Genomic DNA, 24,043 nt, shown 5'->3' with positions numbered 1-24,043 from the left:
ATATTGAAAATGGCATACACTCAGACTGTGCTTGGTGCCCTCTTCCCTTGTCTGCTTCCTCTTTTCCCCCTCCCAACAATGAGTGTCCAGGTTAACCATGGACATACTTTTACACATATTCAGATGTAGCTCCTCCATTAATCAACCTCAGCCTTCTTTGCTGGCAAGGATGTGGGAAAAGAGAAATTCTTTTACACTGTTGGTAGGAGTGCAAACTAGTTCAGCCACTATGGAGATCAGTGTGGAGATTCCTTAGAAAACTGGGAATATATCCACCATATGATCAAGCTATACCACTCCTGTGTACTTTTCCAACGAGAATGAAATCAGAGGACTATAGTAACATATGTGTACCCATGTTCATAGCAGCACAATTCATAATAGCCAAAATATGGAACCAACCTAGGTCTCCAAAAACAGATGAATGGATTGCAAAGTTATGGGGCATACACACAATGGGATTCTATTAAGCTATAAAGAAGAACAAAAGCAAAATTGTAAAATGCGAGAAGTATACCTTGGAGATAGAATGCCCCTGGGATCAAACATTATACCACAAAAGAGAAGGAAGAGGACGAGGAGGAGGAGAAGGAGGAGAAGGAGAAGGAGAAGGAGAAGGAGAAGAAGGAGAAGGAGAAGGAGAAGGAGAAGGAGAAGGAGGAGAAGAAGAAGGAGGAGGAGAAGAAGGAGGAGGAGGAGAAGGAGGAGAAGAAAGAGGAGGAGGAGAAGAAGGAGGAAGAAGAGGAGAAGGAGGAGAAGAAGGAGGGAAGAAGGAGAAAAATAAAAAGAGAAAAAGAAGAGGAAGAGATAAAGGGAAGAGAGAGATGATAGTTAAACTTTCTCCAGAAAAAAAGGATTGAATCCACATATAGAGTAAGAAAGATAAAAATAAATAAATTTCTAAACATTAGCCATAAGGAAAAGTTGGTTATCTACAAATGTGTTAGACAAGTTAAAATAAAATTAGAAGCCTAGAGAAAGACAGTGCATATCTTCAAAAGTTTGAGGATGCATTCATGCTAACCAAGAATATACATTTAGCAAAAAAAAATAAAAAATCAAAGTCAGTCAGTAAACCAAACATGAGAAGGAGGTAGGGGGTAGATACTGAGGTGAAAACTGGGGAAGGGCTAAATGTATGCATGTATGCCTCTACCATCTTTTACTTCATTAACATATATGACTGCAATGCACCAATAAAAAATTAAAAATTTTTTAAAATTAAAGATGAAATAAAGTATAAATAGGAAATATTTAAAAACAAATAAACAACAAAAAAGGACTTAGAGGTAAGCAGGGCATGTTGGCACATGCCTATAATCCCAGTACTTGACTGCAGGACTTGGCAATGTTTTAAGACTCAGCAATTTAGATAGACTCTGTTTCCAAAAAATAAAAAGGGCTGAGGGTGTATCTTGGAGGCATAATGTCTCGAGGTTCATTTCCCAATATCACCAAAAAATAAAAAATAAAAATAAAAAAGAAATTAGTGGTAAATAAAGACATTTTCCAATAAACAAAAAATTTAAATGTTATATTCATATGTATTGAAGAAAATTTTAAACTAGTCGTACTGTGAACCCCTTCTTTACCATTAAAACTCATCAAAAAAATCTGAAGAGCCTTTATTGATTGGGTTATGTACATCGACATTTGCCTTATAAAAAATAAATTTTGAAGCCGGGTGTGGTGGCGCACGCTTGTAACCCCCGTGCTTGGGAGGCACAGACAGGAGGATCACGCAGGTTCGAAGCCAGCCGCGCTAGCTTAAGAGACCCTGTTTCCAAAAATAAAAAAGTATAAAATAGGTCCGGGAGTGTAGCCCAGAGGTAGAAGGGCTTCCAGGAACTCCAGTACCACAAAAAAAAAAAATTAAATTTTAGGACAGGTGCAGTAGTGCATGCCAGCTACTTGGGAGAGTGAGGCAGGAAGATTACAACTTCAAGGCCAGACTAGGCAATTTAGTGAGTTGTCTCAAAATTAAAAAAATAAAATAAAAACATTAAAAACGGCTAGGAATGCAGATCAAACTCATGAAGTGTTTTTATGACTTGCTATCTCATTCCTTGCAGTTTCTTCCTTTGTATTTTATGCTCCACTTTTAGAAGTCTCTTCCTTCTGTATAGTAAGTTTGTGAGGAGACTATTTCTTCAATCTGTATGCCATCAGTACACTTCTTCATCTAACAATCCCCCTCTTTAAAGTTTGAGGCAAGGCTGGGCAACTTAGGCCCTGTCTCAAGATAAAAACGAAAATAAAAAGATCTAAGGGTACAAAGCACCCTGGTTTCAATATCCAGTACCACAAATAAATAATAAATGAATATATAAATATTAAGTAATTAGTAAAATGATATAATTTGACTCAGTGAGAGAATCGGCTTCCCATGACTATAATAAACATCTAAAATGTATGTCACTATCACTATGATTTACATTATGATGAGAATCTATAATGTACCAATAGAAGTTTATAAAAATAAAACAAAGAGAAGAGGTTTATTTGGGCTCACAGTTTTGGAGGTTTGGGCCCATGGTCGGTTGATCCTGTTGCTTTGGGACTGTGATGATACAACTCATTATGGTTGAGACCTTGTGCAGGAGCAAACATGGAACTCATGGCTAGGAAACAAGAGGGAGAAAGAGAAAGAGACCGGAGCCCACACTTCCCTTTGAGGGCACGCCCAAAAGACTCAGCTTTTCACACACGTGCTTTAGAAGGACCCTCCAGATCTAAACTATAGCATTTCCATAAGGATCAGCATCTCTTTAAGCACACAGGCTGAAATCAAGTCCCCAAAACATGGGTCTTTGAGGACATTCTGGAACCAAACTGTAGCATCCATTAACTAATGAGAGAGTCAGTTCTAAGAAAGGTCTGAAGAACAGATCTATAAGCAGTAAGGAATTCTTTTTTTTTTTTTTTTTTTTTTTTTTGGTGGTACTGCTGGGGTTCCTGGAAGCCCTTCTACCTCCAGGCTACACTCCCAGACCCATTTTATACTTTTTTATTTGGAAACAGGGTCTCTTAAGCCAGTGTGGCTGGCTTCGAACCTGAGCGATCCTCCTGTCTCCACCTCCCAAGCGCGGGGATTACAAGAGTGCGCCACCATGCCCGGCAGCGGTAAGGAATTCTGAAATAACTTTTCTAATTATATTTTCTAAATGATATTAATATCTTATAGGATAGGGTAAAAAAATGAAAGGCTTAAAGTTATCTTTTCTATCAGGCATGAATCAATTATGTCTCTAATAGTTAATATTTATTTATAGTATCATAGAAAAAGTATATTACTATCAGCTTTCTCCTATTTTATTTCTATTCTTACAGAGTTGTATTCTTACAGAGTAGAAAAAACAAAATTTGGCTGGTAATGAAAGTGCTGTTTTAAAAAAATTTTTTCTAATGGTACTGGGAATTGAACCTAGGGCCAGTCTATGTGTAAACTACAGCTCCAGGACTATTTTTTTTTTTTGAAACAGATCTTGTTATGTTGCTGAGACTGTCCTCAAATTTCTGATCCCCTAATCTAAGCCTCCAAGTACTGGTATTATAGGCATGTGCCACCATGCCTGGCCAAGTTTATAACATATATCTCAGATGAAAGTTAAGAGGGGCAAGTCCACATGTGAAATATTAGAAGGTATTTCTAATGAATTCCCATACAGTGAGAAAGGTATATGCTAGGCTTTTATTAAAGTCCACTCATCATTGAAAAGAAATGGCTTCCTCCAGAATTACGTAAAACCAAAGTACATGATAGAGAATGCTTTCATGTCTTGAGACCAAGGATACAGGTGAGCGTACACAAGAGACCAAAAGAAATCCAAGCTTGTTCTTCTCATAGTTGTTGTACTTCTATCTACTCTTTATTACAGTCAGAGAAAGACTTTCTTCAAAAGTTTATTTTCAAAATACAACATTTTTCAAGAAAAAAGTAGTACTGAAAATCAAAGTTTATTTTTATTTGCAGAAAGTGTTTAATTCCATTAACCTAGAGAAATAATTCTAATCCAAGGTTGTTAGGAACCAATTTACAGAACAATTTCTGAAAGGTATTCATTTGACTTTTGAAAATATCTATTTTCAAACATAATCATAGAGTCCAACAAAAGATGATAATAAATGTTTATATTTTATTTATTTATTTATATAGTCATTCATCTGTGTCATATATTTTACCTAATTTTATGATATATAGTAACATAGGTGGTACTCTGCACACATAGAAAGTATGCAAAATAGCCAAAGTGAATTGACAAGCACCATTAATTACATCATTCCCAGCAATCAAACATACTATTGCTTTTCATTATTCTGGTGATATGATGGCTCAGGACATCATATTCCAGTTGGTTACCTCCTTGGAAGAAATAGTAGTTATCTAAAAATAAAAGCAAATTAAAGTTGTTTAATTCCCCTTATAGCTCTTTTAAAAAACAGATTTTCTTTTCTAAATAACTATATTATATAAGATGCATTTTGAGAATATAAATATTTTTGGGATACTTAGGTAAACATCTTGCCATCAGTTTATCTACCTACAGTTAGTCACTCTCTGGTTAAAGGACTCAGAGATGGTACTGGGCACAGCTAGGTCACATAAGAGCCTTGATGGAGGAAAAGTATTGAAAATTACTTTGTTTGGTGGAGAGTTTTGTTTAGGCTAAACTTGAAGATATTCACAACACAAACTCCAACTCCTTCTTTTCTCATCCTACCTTCAGTTCCTGTCCAGGATAGCCTATGAGGGTAGAAGAGACCAAAAAAAAAAAAAAAAAAAAAAGGGGTGGAGAATGCCAGGAAGAAGAAAGTATGAGACTACAGCATCACCAGATGTGCATTAGTACATACTGTGCACCTGATGCCATCACACGAAATTCCAGAAACTCAGACCCAGGACAAGAAGCACCATGCATACCCCCTGGCTGCCAGAGCACCCTAAAAACACACCACTGGTACCACCACTGCCTGCTTATTTTTCTCCACTTTCTATTTTGAGCCAAGCATGCTGCACATTTCCCCTCTGTGCCCTTTCAAAAATTCAACTCCTAGCCAAGCCTAGTGATCCATGCCTACAATCTCAGTCCTAGAGAGCTAAGTCAGGAGGATGTCTGGTTAGCTTCAACAATTCAGTGAGATTGTGTTGTGTGTGTTTCAAAATAAAAAATAAAAAGGGTTTTTCCAAAGGATGGCGACCAAGAGTAGCAGCGTGTACAAGTCCTACTGACACCCAATCTTCATTGCTTCAAAAACAGCACTCTACAAAGACAGGTAATACTATCAGTAGAGGAATAAAAATGATAAGCACAAGGGACAGAGAAAAAGAAACACACTTTACAAGTAAAGATAGAAACAAACTTAAGGTAAAGGGCTGGAGCAAGGTAATCCATGCCAACAGAACTCGAAGGCAAGCAGGAGTAGCAACTATGATATCAGACAAGTTAGATTTCAAGCCCAAGCTTATTAGAAGAGACAAAGAAGGTGATTTTTTACTGTAAAAGGAACAATCCAGAAAGAGGAAAAAGAATAATCAACATTTATGCCACAAACATAGGTGTAGCTACTTTCATAAAACAAACTCTCTGTGACATTAATTAACACATAAATCCCAATACAATAATACTGGGAGACTTCAACACACCTCTCACACCATTAGATCAATCTTCTAGACATACTTTCCTGCATCTTTTCAGACCACAATAGACTGAAATTAGAAATCAACTAGAAGAAGAGTCAGAGTAATCACATAAACATGTGGAGACTAACACCACACTTTTAAATGAAGAATGGGTCATAGAAAATGTAAAGGGTGAAATCAAGAAATTTCTAAAAGCAAACGAAAATGGAGATACAACATATCAAAACCTCTGGGACACAGTAAAGGCAGTATTAAGAGGAAAATTTATAACATTGAGTGCTCACTTAAGAAAAACAGAAAATCATCAAATAAATAACTTAAAGACACACCTCAAAGCCCTTGAAAAATAGAAACAATATAACCCCAAATCCAGTAGAAGACAGAAAATTGTTAAAAATCAAAGCAGAAATAAATGAATTGGAGAATAAAAAAAAATACAGAAAATCAACAAAACCAAAAGCTGGTTCCTCAAAAAAAAATTAACAAGATAGATAAACCACTAGCCAATTTAACTAAAAAAGGGAATCAACCCAAAATTTGAAGATAAGAGATGAAAAAGGAGATATCACAACCGACAGTGCAGAAATCCAGAGGATTATCCAAAATTACTTTGAAAAACTGTACTCCAACAAAGTGGAAAATCTGGAGGAAATTGACAACTGGAGGAAATACAACCTTCCTAAACTGAGTCAAGAAGACATAGAAAATTTAAACCAACCAATAGCAATCAAAGAGATTGAAACAGGAATAAAGACCTTACCATCAAAGAAAAGCCCAGGACCAGATGGCTTCCAAAGTGAATTTTATAAAACTTTTATAGAAGACCTAATTCCGATACTCCTCAATCTATTTTGTGAAATAGAGATAAATGGTACTCTCCCAAATACATTCTATGAACCCAACATCACATTAATACCAAAACCAAATAAAGACAGTTTAAGGAAGGAAAACTACAGGCCTATATATTTGAAGAACTTGGAAGCAAAACTGCTAAACAAAATACTAGCAACAGTCATTCAAAACCACATCAAGAAAAATCATACACCATGACCAGGTAGGCTTCATCCCAATGATATAAGGCTGGTTCAACATACAAAAATCAATCCATGTAATTCATAATATAAACAGAACCAAAGACAAAAATCACATGATCATTTTAATAGATGCTGAAAATGCCTTTGATAAAATCCAACATCCATTTATGATAAAAACACTGCAGAGAACTGAAATAGAAGGAACATACCTCAACATCATAAAGGCAATCTACAATAAGCCCATAGTCAACATCATGTTAAATGGGGAAAAACTTCAAGAATTTCCTCTAAAAACAGGAACAAGACAAGGATGTCCATTATCACCACTTCTCTAGTACTTGAGACCCTAGCCAGAACAATAAGGCAAGAAAAGGATATCAAAGGAGTACAAATAGGAAAAGAAGAACTCAAACTTTCACTATTTTCAGATGACACGATACTATACCTAGAAGACCCAACAAACTCAACCAAAAGACTTATAGAGCTTATCAATAAATCCAGCAAAGTGTCTGGATACAAAATCAATCTTAAAAAAGCAGAAGCTTTTCTGTATACCAACCATAAATACACTGAAAAAGAAATTCAGAAAACACTTCCATTCATGATTTCCCACAAAAAAAATAAGATACTTAGGAATAAACTTAACCAAGGAGATAAAAAAAAACTTCTACAAAGAAAATTATAAAACATTGAAAAAAGAAATAGAAGAAGATCTTAGAAGATGGAAAGATCTTCCATGTTCATGGATAGGCAGAACAAATATCATTAAAATGGCCATACTTCCAAAAGTGATCTATAGATTCAACACAATGCCCATTAAACTACCAAGATCATTCCTCTCAGACAGAAAAATCAGTCCTTAAATTCATTTGGAACAAAAAAAAGCCCAGAATAGCCGAAGAAGTTCTAGCAACAGAAACCATGCAGGAGGAATCACAATACCTGACTTTAAACCATACTACAAAGCCATTGTAATAAAAAAAAAAAAGTATGGTACTGGCACAAAAACAGATACATAGACTAATGGAGCAGAATAAAAGACTCAAAAACAAATCCACACACTTACAGCCAATTGATATTTGACAAAGGGGCCAAAAACATACACTGGAAGAAAGATAGTCTGTTCAACAAATGGTGTTGGCAAAACTGGTTAACTATATGCAGAAAAATTGAAACAAATCCCACTTTCTCACCCTGTACAAGAATCAACTGAAGATGGATCAAAGACTTGGAAATTAGACCAGAGACTCTGAAGCTCCTTAAAGAGGACATAGTTCCAATACTGTAACACATAGGCACTGGTAAAAACTTTCTCATCAAGACTCCAGAGGCACAAGAAACTAAAAGGTGAATCAATACATGGGATTGCATGACACTGAAGAGCTTCTGTTCAGCAAAGTAAACTGTCAAGAACCTCAACCAAGAGCCAACAGGAAGGGAGAAGATTTTTGCCACCTACTCCTCTGATAGAGGACTAATATCTAGAATATATAGAGAACTCAAGACATTCAACACTAAAAAAAAAAATCCAACCAAATAATGGGCAAGTGAACTAAATAGACACTTCACAAAAGAAGAAATTCAAATGGCTAATGAATGAATAAAAAAATGTTCAACATCATTGGCGATCAGAGAGATGCAAATCAAAACTACCCTGAGATTTTACCTAACTCCAACTAGAATGGCAATAATTGAAAACACAAACAACAACAAATGCTGGAAAGGATGTGGAGAAGTGGTAACTCTTAAAACATTGTTGGTGGGATTGCAAATTAGTGCAACCACTTTGCAAAACAGTATGGAGGATCCTCAGAAGAATGAGGATCCAGCAACACCACTTCCGGGTATCTACCCAAAAGAAAGCAAGCCAAACTACCAAACTAATGCATGCATATCTATGTTCATAGCTGCACAGTTCACTATAGACAAACTATGGAACCAACCAGGATGTCCATCAACAGATGAATGGATTACAAAACTGTGGGATATGTACACAATGGAATCTTACTTAGCCATAAAAAGAAATTATATAATTTTCAGTGAAATGGATGGAACTGGAGGACATTATGCTAAGTGAGAATAGTAAGGCACAAAAAGTAAGAAATCAGATGCTTTCCCTAATATGTGAAAGCTAAGGTGAAATGGGTCATAGGAGGAACTCTAGGTGAATAAGGAGATCCTATAGAGGAGCAACTAAGGCAACCTAACTGAGGGGAAGAAAGGGGAGAAGAACGAAACTCTCTAAAGCACATGATGTACTTAAACAAACATAGAGATGTCATCACTAAGCCAAGCATGGGAAGGAGGTAAGGAGAGGGAATGGGGTGAGGATTGGGTAGGGGCTAATTGGGCGATGTGTGAATGTATGTCTACATAAGTTTTTGTCCCGTTATGATGTATGAATATAATGCACCAATAAAAATTTAAAAAATTTAAAAAAGGATCTGGGGGACATAACTCAGAGGTAGAATGTTCCTGAGTTTAATTCCTAGTAACACACACACACACACACACACACACACACACACACAAACACACACACACACTAGCTGCTGTCCTATTCCAACGTGGGGGACATGCTCTCTAATCTTTTTTTTTTTTTTTTTTTTTTGGTGGGTCTGGGGATGGAACCCAGGGGCAATTGACCTCCAAAGCTACACCCCCTGCCCTATTTTTTATTCTTTATTTTGAGACAGGGTCTCACCAAGTTGCAGAGGGCCTCACTAAGTAGCTGAGGCTGTCCACAAAACACAATCCTCCAGTCTCAGCCTCCCAAATGCTGGGATTACAAGCGTGCGCCACCATGCCAAACTTTCTCTAATCTTAAGAGACTTTCTATTGTTTTCCAAAGGCAATTGCCAGTACCTTCATGACTTCCTAAGATACTTTCTTTTTTCGTGGTACTGAAGATTGAACTCAGTGGCATTCTACCTCCAAGATACACCCCAGCCCTATTTTTTATTGTTTATTTTGATACAGGGTCTCACTAAGTTGCAGAGGGCCTCACTAAATAGCTGAGGCTGGCAGTAAACCTGTAATCTTCCTGTCTCAGCCTCTGAAGTACTGGGATTACAAGACTGTGCCACCATGCTCGCCATTTACTTACTTTCGAGAAAGAAGACAGCATCAACTGTAGGTCCAATTCCTGAGAAGCACTTGCTAATCAGCTGGGGATAACCAGGGTCCATGGATCCTCTCCTCTCATCATACCTGCACCAAAAAACAACCAGCAGCAACAGAGTAAAAAAAAATGGATTTGTATGACATAAACCTTCAATCCATCTTCTCCCAAAGAGGTTCTTTTGGGACTGGTTTCAACTGTACCTATAAAGAAACCCAAAGACTCACAGACCTCTGATGTTCTGATGTTTTCTAAGTCTTTATATGACTCAAAATTTGAACTTCTGAATACTAGCTAGGCCTTGCCCACCACCTCCTGGCCATAGCTTTTCATTGAATGGAATTTGGCCACAGAACAGGTGCCCACCAATTGGTTGGTTAATCATTTGCCTGTTATGTATTTTTTTCCAAAGCTTGACACTAAGACAAAGTCTACAATTTCCTACCAGAAGACAACAAAAGGGGAGAGGGATACAATCCATGGAAACAAAAGTTGGCAAACATCTGTGCTATTATGCTAAGTGAGATTAGTCAGTTACAAAAAGTAAAAAAAAAAAAAAAAAAAAAAAAAAAAAAAAAAAAAAAAACCCGGGCATCGTGGTGCACACTTATAATGCTTGGAAGGCTGAGACAGGAGGATTGCATAGGTTCAAAACCAGCCTCAGCTACTTAGTGAGGCTCTCAGCAACTTAGTGAGACTATGTTTCCAAATAAAATATAAAATAGGTCTAGGAGGATAGCCTGGAGGTAGAAAGCTCCTGGGCTCCACCCCTAATACCACCAAAAAAGAAAAAAAAAAAAAAGAAAAAATATCAGATGCTTTCCCTAATATGTGGAAGCTAGGGAGAAAATGGGTCATAGTAGGAACTCTAGACAAAGAAGGAGAAACCATAACATGAACAAAACAAATAAGGCAACCGAACTGAGGGGGGTGGGAGAGGTAGAGGGAACTTCCCTAATGTACATGATGTATATTCACAAACATACCAAATTCAATCACCAAGCAAAACATGAGAGAGAAGCAGGGAGGGGAAAGGGAATGGGGTGGGAGTTGGGGAAGAGCTGAATGAGTAAAATGTGTACGTATGCCTCTACCATCTTGTACTCCACTAAGATGTATAACTAAAATGCACCAATAAAAGAATAAAGAAAATTTGAAAATAAAGCCCTTTATCATGTCTAGGTTTATAGTCAGTTCCTAGTTACTATTTTTAATTCTCTTTTACCACAGAATTTAAAAAGATTCATTTTTTTCTAGACGTCCTTGTGGCAATCACATGCATCAGTTATTTTACTTTTATTCAGTTAATTCTCCAAGTATTTATATCTTGCTCATCACTCTTTCACTGGCCTTTAAGGGAAAGAAAAATCCCAGACAAATTGTAATCAGGAAATTAAAGAGATTCACTTTATAGAGTTGAAATGCTGAGTGTTAATAATGACAGAGTATAGGACTTCTGGGAAGATGGCGACTGAGAAAAGCGGGGCTTAAGAGCCCCGCTAACAACTAATCTCCATTACCACAAAATCAGCGCCTTTCATAGCCAGAAAACACCATCACCAGAGAAACAAAAAAATCAACAGGCTCCAGAGAGAAAGCAGACTGAGAACAGAGCCACAGACGCGGCAGCAGCGCTTTACTGCCGGCGGCAGCGGGGAGTTCACCGGACGGCTACAGCAAGCCGAGGTGAGCCGCTGCGGAACAGCCAGGCGGGATTTCTCGCCGCAGGTAAAAATCTAAAGCTCCCAGTGGCTGAGCTCAGCACACGCTGCAGGTATTCAGAGTGGAAATCAAAACCAAGAAGAAATACGCCAGCCTCACGGCCGAGGGCGTAGCAGCGGCGCCATATTGCCACTGGCGGCAGCAGCAGAGAATTCACCGAATCCAGTACAGCTACATCTGCGTACTCAAGAACAGTGAGTCAAATTGCGGGCCACAGAGGAGAAATCCCAGTACTGTACTCCCTGGGACTTGACCCAGTGGGGGAGTGGCGGTGGCAGAGATATCACACCATAGGAGAACGTGCAACCTGGCACCCCCCACAATCTAAAGCAGCCTCTATCGACTCTCTGGGTCGGAGACTCTGTGATACAACCCAGTAAAGAAGTAGTGGGGTCTGAGATACTACTGACTCAAGATCCAGAACACCTTAAGTGAAGTCATAGTGACCCAAGGGAAGAGCCCAGAGAAGGCACAAACTCCCGAAATCATGGGAAAGAGGAATAATACTGGAGCAATGAATGCCCACAACCCCACAACATCAGAACCCAATAAAACAGAAAATCAGAGATTTCTAGAAGATCAAATCAGGAAAATAACTGTAGAAATAATAGAGGTGCTTCGAAAAGAACTCAGAGAGAGCCAAAAGGAGATAAAGGATGCAATTAATGAAGTAAAGGCCTCAATTCAAAGCACAAACAATCGATTAGACCACATGGAGAACAGAATCTCGCTCTTAGAAGATGATCATTCCAAAAATGAACGCATAGTTTCTAATCTAGTAAAAAATATCCGACAGCAGGAATCTGAGATTGAAGAAATATGGGCTCATTTTAAGAGAGCTAACCTAAGAATAATTGGAATAGAGGAGGGAAAAGAAAGTGAAACCAAAGGGATCAACAATCTCTTCAAGGAAGTAATAGCAGAAAATTTTCCAAACATAGAGCAAGAGGTTGATACACAGATCCAGGAAACTTATAGAACTCCCTTTAGACAGGATCGGAGAAGAGGATCCCCACACCACATAATTGTCAAAATGACCAATGTGGAAGCCAAGCAGAGAATCTTAAAGGCAACAAAAACAAAGGGCCAAGTGACATTCAGAGGCAAACCAATTACAATCACTCCAGACTTCCCAAACCAAGTCATGAGAGCCAGAAATGCTTGGAGTAACATATTCCAAACTCTGAAAGAAAATAACTTCCAGCCAAAAATTTCCTACCCAGCAAAACTTTCTATCAAATTAGATGGAGAAATAAGAAGCTTCCATGACAAACAGAAACTGAAGGAATTTATGTCTTCAAAACCAGCACTAGAGAAAATACTCAAAGAGATTAACTACAAATAAGAAATAGGTAACACACCAGAACCAGAGAAACAAGAATTTCCATCCAACAGACAACTAAGACTGGTTATATGCGGAGATTCATTATTTATGTTAGTCTTTTACCTATCTCTAAAGGGTATTGTTTGCCTTTATTGTTGTTAATTTTTAGGATTTCTAGTTGGAATATTAATATACCTTCAGATATAGCATTTGGAAATATTTTATCCCATTCTATTAGTAACTGTTAACTCTATTTACATTGTCTTTGGATATACAATTTTTTTTATTTTTTAGGGAGTTTGTATACTCTTCTGTTGCCTGTGCCATTGAAATCATATCCAAGAAATCACTGCCAATTTCAATGTTGTGAGGTTTTATGATTTTTCTCCTAAAAGTTTATAGTCTTAAGATTTATATTTAGGTCTTTTATCTATTTTGAGTTAATATTTGTATATGGGATTAGGTAAGGGTCCAACTTTATTCTTTTCCATGTAATTATTATGTTTCAACAATATTTAGTTAAAAGATTATTATTTCCACCACCAAATGTTCGTGGAAACCTTGTCAAAAATAACTTGACAATATAGGGAAGAATTTAGCTCTAGGCTTTTATTTAACTCCAATGGTTTATATATCTGCCTTTAGAATAGTACTACACTGTTTCAATTATTGTAGCTTTATATGGTTTGAAATCAGAAAATATTTATCTTCTAGCTTTGTTCTTTTTCAAGATCGTTTTGGGTATCTAGAGTCCATTTTCCATATCAGGATAAATTTTTTTTTCTGAAAAATAAATATATAAATATATGATAGTTTCACCTAAAAAATAGAAAAAATAGATTCTCTGGTAAGAAAGAAAGCAAAAAGAAATATTGAAATGTTATCTTTAAGTCATCAAAAACTTGGTATCAGACAAATGAAACTGTTATGTGAGATTATCATTTTTAATTTTGGATAAATTGCTATAATACTAGATGCCAACCACTAAGCCAAGCATGGGAGGGAGGGATGGGGAGAGAATGGGGTGGGGTTCGGGTGGGGGCTGACTGGGCGATGTGTGCATGTATGTCTACAAAAGTTTGTATCCCACTATGATGTATGAATACAGTACACCAATAAAAAAAAAAGAAAAAAAAAGAAATTTTCCCACTATAAGAGGTTGTAAATTGATTAATATTGACTAAAAACCTTGAGGCATGATACCATATCTTCTCTGATTTCATAGACAAAATAACATAAAACAAATAACTGCTATAAGAAAATGACATAATGTACAAAAATGTAGGAAATAAATAATTTGCTATGCCTTAAAAAATAAAAATAAAAATTCTTACTAAATAATGACAGAGTATGAAAAGTTCCCTCTTCTCCCCTCCCATCCCCCTCAGTTAGGTTGCCTGTTTGTTAACTTCTCAGGAAGCCCTATTTGCCAAAATAAAAAATTCTATATCTTAAATAAGGCTAAGAATTGTTAAGAAAACTAATTTTAGAAGCGCGTGCTATTCAACTGAAACTGGAGATGGGGCCAGGTGCTGTGGTGCATGTCTCTATCTCAGTACTTGGGAGGTTGAAACAGGATGGTCAAATGTTCAAGGCCAGCCTCAGCAACTTAGTGAGACCCTATTTCAAGGTAAAAAAAAAATTAATAAGTGCAGGTGTGTAGCTGAAAGGTAGAATTCCCCTGAGTTCGAGCTCCAGTACCAAAAAAAAAAAAAAAAAAACCCACAAGAAAAAACAGAAAGCAAAAAATTGAATATCGAATTTTAAACATTCACAAAAAAACATTTAACAAGTACAATGATGCATACCTATAATACCAGATCCTTGGGAGGTTAAGGCAAAAGGATCCCAAATTCAAGGCCAGTCTGCACAACTTAAACTCTGTCTCAAAATTTAAAAAATATAAAAAGCTGAGGGTGTAGCTCAGTAATAGAATTCTTGCCTAGCATGTGTGAGACTATGGGTTCCATCATTAGCACAGAATGGAATAAAGAAGAAAAAGAAAAAGAGAGAAAGGAGGAGAGGAGAGAAAAGGAAGAGGGGGAGAGGGGGAGAGTGAGGGAGAGAAAGAGAAAGAGAGGGTGAGGAAAAGAAGAAAAAAGAGAGATAGTGATTATAATATAACCTTCTTAATACAACATTGTATTGTGCCTCGTGTCAACTAAGCAAGCAATCTTGGAAATGACTGGATTCCTCAGAAGAAAATATAGAGAATCCTGTTCTGCTTCAAAATTAGACTTGAATCATAATTAGTCAACCTCCTGGAAGAGCTGCTACCTTGCATGTGACTTCCTGTTAGGGGGAACCTTGAAACATCTCCTATCACTCAAAGAATAGTTTCTTTATTTTGTCTTTTGGGTCCAGAGATAATATAAGAATCTGGAAATTCATACGCCCTCCAAAAAAACTGTAGTCTAAATACTGATACTGATATATATCTGCAACAATGATTTGCAGTGATTAATAATTTCATTTTATTTAAACTATTTATTTTTATTTACTTATTGGTACTGGGGATTAAACTCAGAGGCATTCAATCTCCAAGCTATACCCCATCCCTACTTTTTTTTTTTTATTCTGAAACAGTGTCTCACTAGGTTGATGACAGTTTCACTACTTGCTGAGTCTGTTCTCAATCCTGTAATCCTCCTGTCTCAGCTTCCCAAGTACTGGGATGACAAGTATGTGCCACAATGCCCATCTTGAATTAATTCTTTTTAGATTTATTTGATCTCTTTCTTTAAACTTCTGGGAATCAATCCTAGGGCCTCATGCATACTAAGCAAATACTCTACCACTGAGCTACACCTCCTGTCAGAGGTGTTTCTTTTTAAATTACATTTATATACTATTCTCGTGTGTCAGAAATCAAAATCAAAGAGAGAAGAGCTAGGCTGACAATAAACTTTTCAATCTTATGTTCTTTTGATCCCTCTCAAAATAGTCAAGTATCTTAAAGAACTCGAGTATTAAAAAATGCCTTCTGAAAACTCCATTCCCTGCCTGTTTCACAAATCTTAGGGGTCAAAGCACCAACCATTAAGGCTCACCTCCAATACTGGTTATCTACAAAGAAATAGGTCTTATATATAAAAGGGTTGAAAACAGCAGCATCAATTCTTCTCACATACTCAGGAAAATCCAGAGAATGGATGCTCTTGGGATAGTGTGTCTCAAGTTTTAAATTGCTCATTAACCAGTACTGGTCATCTGTGAAGACAAAGACAAGAAATATGTTAGAATATCCCAAAACAATTAATAGGAATATGGACTTACTACAACCAACATAATTTTCCCCCACAGTTCTCAAATGTAGGTTCTTTTTAAATGTGGTCTATCTTTTCTAGGTTCATGTTCTTTTTTTCACAAGTATATGGTCTTATAGCTTACAAACTTTCCTCCAAAATGTATATATTTTCTACATAGTAAGTCTACTTTAACAAAGTTCAGAGCCACCATTATTAATAAAGCATAAAATTGGTCTATTGCTCTAGAAATAAAATAATAATTTTTTTTTCTCAAAGTATGCTCAGTGGCAAAACTAAACATCAGAATTACCTTTAAAAAGAAAAACTTCATTTCTGGCTTGAATTTCATAAGCAGCTTGAATGCCGGAAGGCAAAGATGGCCACACAGAAGAAATAAAATTACCCCTGATTGTTGGTTCCTCTGGATGAAGCCACCAGAAGAACCTAATGTGAAAGACATTGAATATATGTTAGGGTTGAGTTCCTCTAGTTACCCAGACATTATGGGCTTAAGATTGAAATGTGAATGAAAAATACTTAAGAAATGACTTAGTCTCTTCTTCTTTTCTCCCCCACCTCTCTTTTTTTCTTTCTGTGAGATGGGGTCTCACTATGAGGCTGGAGTCAAACTCCTAGGCCCATCTAGGTCTCTTGATACTGGGACCACAGGTGTGCGCCACCAGGCCCAATTATGACTTAAAATTTCTTTACAATATTTTTACATAATATTATAAGGATGTTTGTGTAGGAGGACAAAAAGGAGAGTTTCTTATTTACCTCTTTGACAGTGGCAATAAATCTAACAGGCAGACATATGGATGGAAATATACTCCATCTTGGAATCTAAGCATATTAGGTTCTAGACTGTTTCCACAATTCATTCACCTGTTTTGTAACTGGAAGTTACCTAATCTCAGGCATCATTCTATACTCTCAAAAATAGGGAATATTTTTCCTATCTACCAAATATTAATCTCTGCCACTTCTTTCTTCCTCAATATCTACCTGAATCTGGGTTCCAAGATGAATCTGTAGTCATCTGGGAGCTCTCTTTTCTCACACAGGAGCTCTCTCATGGAGTTAACTCCAGACTTCACCATCTGTAACCATTTTTATCTCTGATTAAAATAATTTGGCTTCTCTGCTTCCTCTCTTGTAATTCTCCATCCCATATTCCTATTAAATATTTATTTTTCCACACCAGTTTTCTGGTTAGTTCAAACAAAATCACATTGCTTTCTTGTTTCAAACTCTTCAAGAGGTCTTCCCTGACTACTGAATGAAGTCCAAGTTTATGCTTACAAATCTCCTCTGCATTGCTACAACTAATCCCTCACCCAATTTAAGTATGGAGTCCTTAATACTGGTTAGGTATGAAAATGTACCTACTCGTCTTTAAAGAAAAGGATGTTATATCCTGCTGTGGTGGCAGAATCAACACAGGTATCTATTCCATTAGGACTTGGCATGGGCTGGTGCACCTCTGGGCCTCCTAAAATACATTTCAGAAGGCATTAAAGAAAAAATTTGCATCTTAATTAATAAGAGTAAAAACTACTTTATAAACATTCCATTTTCTTAGTGAAAAATACATGAATGTCCACTTAATTTTCTATTCATCAGAAGTATTGGCTAAGGATTTTTCACTATAAGGTTGTAATGTTATAGAGGAGAATAGTCTGATCAGGCTGGTTTTTCTTCTCCAGTTAGGTTATTTTCTCTGTGTCCTTCTTCCATAGGGCAATAGTATTATGCATAGAAAGAACACCACACCTGAGGCCTCAGGCTGTGCCTGACATCGACATCTCAAGTCTTTTGTTCTCATCTGTGTTACTTACCTCACCAGGCTGCCTTAGGCCCAAAAGAAAAGGAAGACAATCAAGTTTTATCCAAAAGTGTTCTATTTATCAGACTCTTCATAAAATTGAGATACTTTCTATGAAAAAATAATAATAAAAAAAAAAGTTGAACTCACCATAGAGGAACTGAATACCTTGGATGTCATCAGCAGAGAGGTGAAATGTGTTGAGGTCCAGATTGCCATAGTTGGGGAACATTATTGATGTTTGATCATTAGAATGCCCAAGTCCCAAGGAGTGGCCAATCTCATGAACAGCAACAAGGAACAAGTTTGTACCTTAAAAAAAAGCCAACCAAAAAAAGTAAAAGCTGTGAAATACATTGTCTTTAACTAATTTAAAGGAAAAATAATTAAGGGATGGGAGTTTATAGCTCAGTTGTGGAGCACTTGCCTAGCATATGCAAGGCCTTGAGTTTGATCCCTAGAACCATGATAAATAAACAAACATATAATTATATAAATAATTCCCAATTATCCAGGCATGGTGGACATGCCTATAATCCCTTTAATAGATAGGATGAGATAGAAGTTTTTCAGGTTCAAAACAAGCCTCAGAAACTTAGTGAGGCTCTCAGCAAACTGGCAAGATTCTGTTTTAAAGCAAAAAAACAAACTAGGCAGGGTGCCATATGCTTGTAATCCCAGTACTTGGGAGGCCGATCACAGATTAGAGGCCAGACTCAGCTACTTAGTGAAGCCCTTTGAACCTTAGTGAGACTCCATTTCAAAAATAAAAAAGGAGGATTCAAAATGGCGACTGTGGGATGTAGCACATCTCAGTAACTTTAACAAATAAAATTCAACTACCAAGAAGGCAGCATCTTGACATAAAGAAAAAAAAAGGAAGATATTTATGAACAGCTTAACAAAAACATGAAAAAGGGAAGCATGGCAGAAGGAAATTCAATACTCTAAACACAAGATCCACTGCAAACAGCTCAAGCATGTGACAGACCTGATGTGGCTACTGGCACCAACCCCAGTCACTGGCCCAAACCATGATTGCTGGCCCCAACTCCGGCTCCAGTTCCACAGCCCCAAGAACTTCAGGCAAGTAATCCAAGAACTTGAAGTGCAGGAAGTGGCAGCAGAGCTCCAACATCTTAAGTGACCAGCACTGTGCTTCAGGGATGCAGAAAAAAATCCAAAAGCCCATGCACTCACCAGAGGAAGCACCTGCAGCAGCACACTGTGCCCTCCAGAGATCCAGCCCACAGGACAGCAAGGTAACTGTGTTGTGTTATTTGGTGGACAACTGCCCAGAGCTGCCACAAGGACCCCAGCAAGCTAAGATCTGGTGGCCCATCCCAGAGGTAATACAGTTACAACCTCCAGAGACACAGCAAAGGTCTATAGTGCTTAAGGTACAGACTGGATGCCCTCTGCTGGTGCAGGTCAGGAGGCACAGAACCAGAGCTGGAAAGGCACAGAGCCCAGGGTCAGAAGGCACAGGGTCCAGGGTCAAAAAGCACAGAATCCAGGGTTGGAAGGCAAGAGCCCAGGGCCAGAGGGTGCAGAACACAGGCATGTAAAGTACAGAGCTGAAGTCCTGAAAGTGCAAAGCACAGGACCTGAGATTGGAGAGTCCAGGGCAGAGAGCTCAGAGCCATAGCTGGAGAACACAGAGCCAGAAGCCAGAGGGCGTGGAGGCCAGGGCTGGAGGGCAAGGAACACAGGGCCAGAGAGAACAGAACCTAGGCCTAGAGAGTGCAGAGCCAGGACCAGAAATCGCAGAGCCCAGGGCCAGAAAGCACAGAGCCAAGTGTAAGGAAATGCAAAATCCTGAGCTTACATGGAACTCATTTACAATGACAACCAACACCCTGACACCTGAGCATAAAACTGTCAGAAGCAAGAGAAGGGCGCAAATACTCATAAAGTGGGTCCAAAAGCTGACAATAGGTTACAGAGCAAATTAGAGACATTGAAATATATTCTAGAATCTACCACAGTGAGCAGACATACAGATATTATATGGGCCCAGGCAGTAAATTAGCAGGGATGCTGTTTTTTCTTTCACACTGTCACTAGTTCTTTCTTTTTCTTTTTTTCTTTTGGTTGTTTTTTTGTCTTTGATTTATAATTGTTAGTTTTTGTAACTTGTTTTGTTACTTTATGCATGTTTGTTTGCTCTCTCCCCATTTCTTTTATAAGCTTCCTCCCTCTAGCCTACTGACTCTTTTCTCTCAAAAATTTTTTGTGCCTTATTATATCTCCCTGTTTTATATTCAAGCTATTTCAACTTTTTTTCAGTACTGGGGATGGAACTCAGGGGAATTTTATTTCCCAGCTACAACCCCATCCATATTTTTTATTCCTTATTTTGAGATAGGGTCTCCATTGAGTTGCAAAGGGTCTCACTAAGTAGTAGCTGAGGCTGTCCTCAACCAAGATTCTCCTCTCTCAGCCTCCCAAATGCTTGAATTACAAGCATGTGTCACCATGCTTGGCTAGGCATTCAAGACATTTCATACCTTTATATCTAAATACTCTGTAGTAACTACCAGAATCCTACTATTTAACCTTCTCTTATTCTCAACCAGATACTACCTTATTATACTTAAATTCTTATTCAACTTGGTCATATACTATACCTGATTCCTGTACCAATCACCCAGCTCCTCCCCCCCCCTTACCCAACCCTTACCGTTGAAAAAATTACTGCTCTCTGGGTGTAGTGGTACACACTTATAATCCCAGCACTTGGAGACTGGAGGATTGCACAAGGTTCAAAGCCAGCCTCAATAACTTAGTGAGAATCTCAACAACTTAGTGAGACCCTCTTTCTAAATAAAAGTATAAAATAAGTCTGGTAGTATATCCCAGAGGTAGAAAAGCCCCTGGATTTTACCCCTAGTACAACACACAAAAAACACTGCTTACCCATGCACGAACCTGCTGACACCTCTAAATCCCTACTGCTAAGATTGGATCAGACAGGTTATCCACAGAGTCACACACACACAAAAAAAAAGATGCCAAGACATTAGGGGAAAAAAGCACCCAAGAACCCTGAAAATATGAGAACTAGGAAGAGGAGGAAATAAGGAAAATCATGAATATTGACCTACAAGAAATGCAAGTAGGAGAAGTGAATCCTGATCTTCGGTAAAATGAAAGGCCTCACAGTAAATGTAGAGAAAATGAAAGAGGAAATGGATATATTAAAAAAGAATCCAAAAAAAAAAACTGGAATTAAATGAAAGTGTCAATAAATGAAGACATCAATAGAAAGAAATTCTGGAAGATTATAAGAAATAGAAAACAGAATATCACTGTTAGAAGACAGTTCATTTAAAACCAAAAGCACAGTCAAGCGCATAAGTCATTACAACAACAAAACCTAAACATCCAACAACTATGTGACAAAAAAAATTAAGTTCTCAGGTCAAGATTCAAATACAAATTTCTTGGCTCTCAAGCTAATGCTTTTTACTCTATACAATTCTGGATAAAATTAAAATCACTACACTTATCATTTGGACTGATAAATTGTGGTCATGCGTGATCATTTTTTATGTATGTCATAGAGAATGAACCTTTGTAGGCAAAAGGGGGGAGAAGGATGTGTTTCTTTTCTCAAATATCTCAATTCTTAAAAAGACTTAAACAACTTTGGATTTTTTTTTTCTGTTTTAACCTGATGTTTTTATTTTCATATAATTTCTGCAACATATCTAGGAACACAGACTTTCTAAGTATATCCTTAAGTGGGTCCAGCAATTAGCTTAGGGTTCTCTTTACTACTTCTTTAAGATGTAAAACAGAAGCTAGGACTACGTTATTCTCTCCACTCTGCATAAGACTGGAGGGAGTAAAAAAGCTTTTTACAATTTGGCATAAACCTGAATTGTCCTATTCCCAATTTTTCTAACAATGTACAAACCACCACCATTGGTCCTCATCTCCAAATAATGGATTTCTGTTTGTGTTCTGTTTCCCACCAGACTATATGCTCAAGGGTAGGGTGTTGTTCGTGTGTGTGTGTGTGTGTGTGTGTGTGTGTGTGTGTGTTACTGGGGATGGAAGCCAGGGGTCTTCTACCTCCAGGCTACACTCCCAGACCTATTTTATATTTTATTTGGAAACAGGGTCTCAATAAGTTGCTGAGAGCCTCACTAAGTAGCTGAGGCTGGCTTCGAATTTGTGCAATTCTCCTGTCACAGCCTCCTAAGTGCTGGGATTTTGCAAGCGTGCACCACTACACCTGGCCTTTTTTTTTTTAAAATCTCTGTATTCAAATACCTTCTCACCCAAGAACATGCTAGAAACACAGTAAACACTAGACCAACTGTTCATTTATTTTACTGGGACAAACATTAGACTGAGAATAAGCATCTTATGTTAGAATTTTCATGAATGACTTTTTAAAGACACAGAATTAAGTCAATTTAAAAAATTAAGGCTAAATGCTAGGAAATACATACTTCATCCTCATGTGATCCACAAATTAGCCATAAACTAATAGGGGGGTCACATTACTCCATACTTCAAAAGCTTTCTCAAAGGCAGAGTCAACATCCTCATATCTCATGTCAGGAGTGTAATTAGTAATTCTTTATGACAAAAAGAGAAAATAGATAGAAACCATCTGTTAACTATGTCTTATCACAATACTTCAATTTTGTTCTCACCACTGACTCACCACAGCTGGGTTTGAAGGCACATGCTTATAATCCCCAGGGCTTTGGAGGCAGATGCATGGATATTAAGAGGTTTGAGACCAGCTTCATCAACGTAGTGAGACTCTTCATCATCCCACAAATCAAGGATGCAAATAAGAATTTGCTTCTTTAAGTATACACCATTTTCTTTGAATGACGTTCTACTTACCCAAAATCTAACTTAATTCTTCATTATTTAGAATATACAGGTAATTATTGTGAAGGGTTTACTTTCATAGAAACTCATACATTTTGCTCTGACTCTCAGACTTGGGCATGGATTCATCCTAATGACTGTGCACGATCTCCTGTCTCTTTTTTCATTGTCTATTTGTTTCCATTCTCCTCTTACGTGCAGCTTTTCTACTCTTCTCTGGATTGATTGACAAATAAAACAATTGTGATTCTTCTTGATTGACAAATTCTCCTTTCTAGACATAATGAAGTTTAACATAGAGTATTAAAAATGGAGCAAGGTCGCTTATCTACTTCAAGATTTAGGAATATAGTGCAGCTAAATATCGCAGGTTTCTACAGGTCAGCCCAATGGAAAAATGAAAAACTTCCTTTGTCTATAATACCTGTAGGTGATGTGATGTTTGTTCCATACTGGCCTTCCATCCAGGGTGCTGAAATGTTGAACATCAGGCACTCCACATCGAGGGGTGTGCATCAGCTCCAGAGTAGGTGTATCTAACTGTCCAGTCACTTTTAGCCTAAAGAACTGCTGCATTTCCTGCAGTTTTTCTTCTAGCATGTTTCCTTTGACTTTCATTTTTGTCATTGATAGTGTGTTCATTAACACTAGACCATAAAATTTTTTCAAGTATTTCTGGAAAATAAATACATTCAGTAATGTACGGTCACATGCAGAAAAGTTGTTCTGGGAAAACTGCATATTAACTCAGCTGTACATTGATATTTCCAAACAACTGTTTTGATATTTTAATGACAGGTTAGGCTATGATTGTTTGGACAATTATCATCATAATAGAAACTTTAATTTTCTGTGCTATCAAAAACATGTTGTGGATTATTAGCAGATTTTGTTTCTGAGAGCCAAGTAGAAAAATATTTATGTTTCTACTTCTTCAAATCAACATCTAGTATATCATGACATTCAATAAATGGCCAAATATTTATTGCTGGGATACTAAATCTCTCACTTTTATGTCTAAGATATTTAAATTATTGTTGGGTGTGGTGGTGCACGCTTGTAATCCCAGCATTTGGGAGGCTGAGACTGGAGGATTGTGGTTCGCGTACAGCCCCAGCTACTTAGTGAGGCCCTCTGCAACTTAGTGGACCCTGTTTCAAAATAAAGAATAAAATATAGGGCAGGGGGTGTATTTCAAAGGTCAAATGGCCCTGGGTTCCATCCCCAAACCTGCAAAAAATAAAAGTAGATATTTAAATTGTTGATTTAAG

At 37.4% G+C, this 24,043-nt stretch overlaps 1 protein-coding gene across 1 annotated transcript; it reads right to left on the bottom strand.

The window, feature by feature from the left end:
• Window positions 1–2,508: 2,508 nt before the first annotated feature.
• On the bottom strand, window positions 2,509–23,399 carry LOC308258302 (macrophage metalloelastase-like; the record flags this gene model as incomplete). Its single annotated transcript, XM_080688794.1, has 10 exons — window positions 2,509–2,621; window positions 4,301–4,384; window positions 9,782–9,885; window positions 15,893–16,052; window positions 16,401–16,534; window positions 17,480–17,582; window positions 18,066–18,227; window positions 18,930–19,017; window positions 22,414–22,507; window positions 23,197–23,399. 10 exons carry the CDS (start codon window positions 23,397–23,399, stop codon window positions 2,509–2,511), a joined length of 1,245 nt encoding a protein of 414 aa, XP_080544920.1.
• Between the last annotated feature and the right edge of the window lie 644 nt (window positions 23,400–24,043).

This window comes from Muscardinus avellanarius (assembly GCF_963383645.1).
Source record: "Muscardinus avellanarius genome assembly, chromosome: 1".
Lineage (NCBI taxonomy): Eukaryota > Metazoa > Chordata > Mammalia > Rodentia > Gliridae > Muscardinus > Muscardinus avellanarius.
The sequence above is the reverse complement of the archived record's forward strand: the minus strand, read 5'-3'. Positions and strand labels throughout refer to the sequence as shown.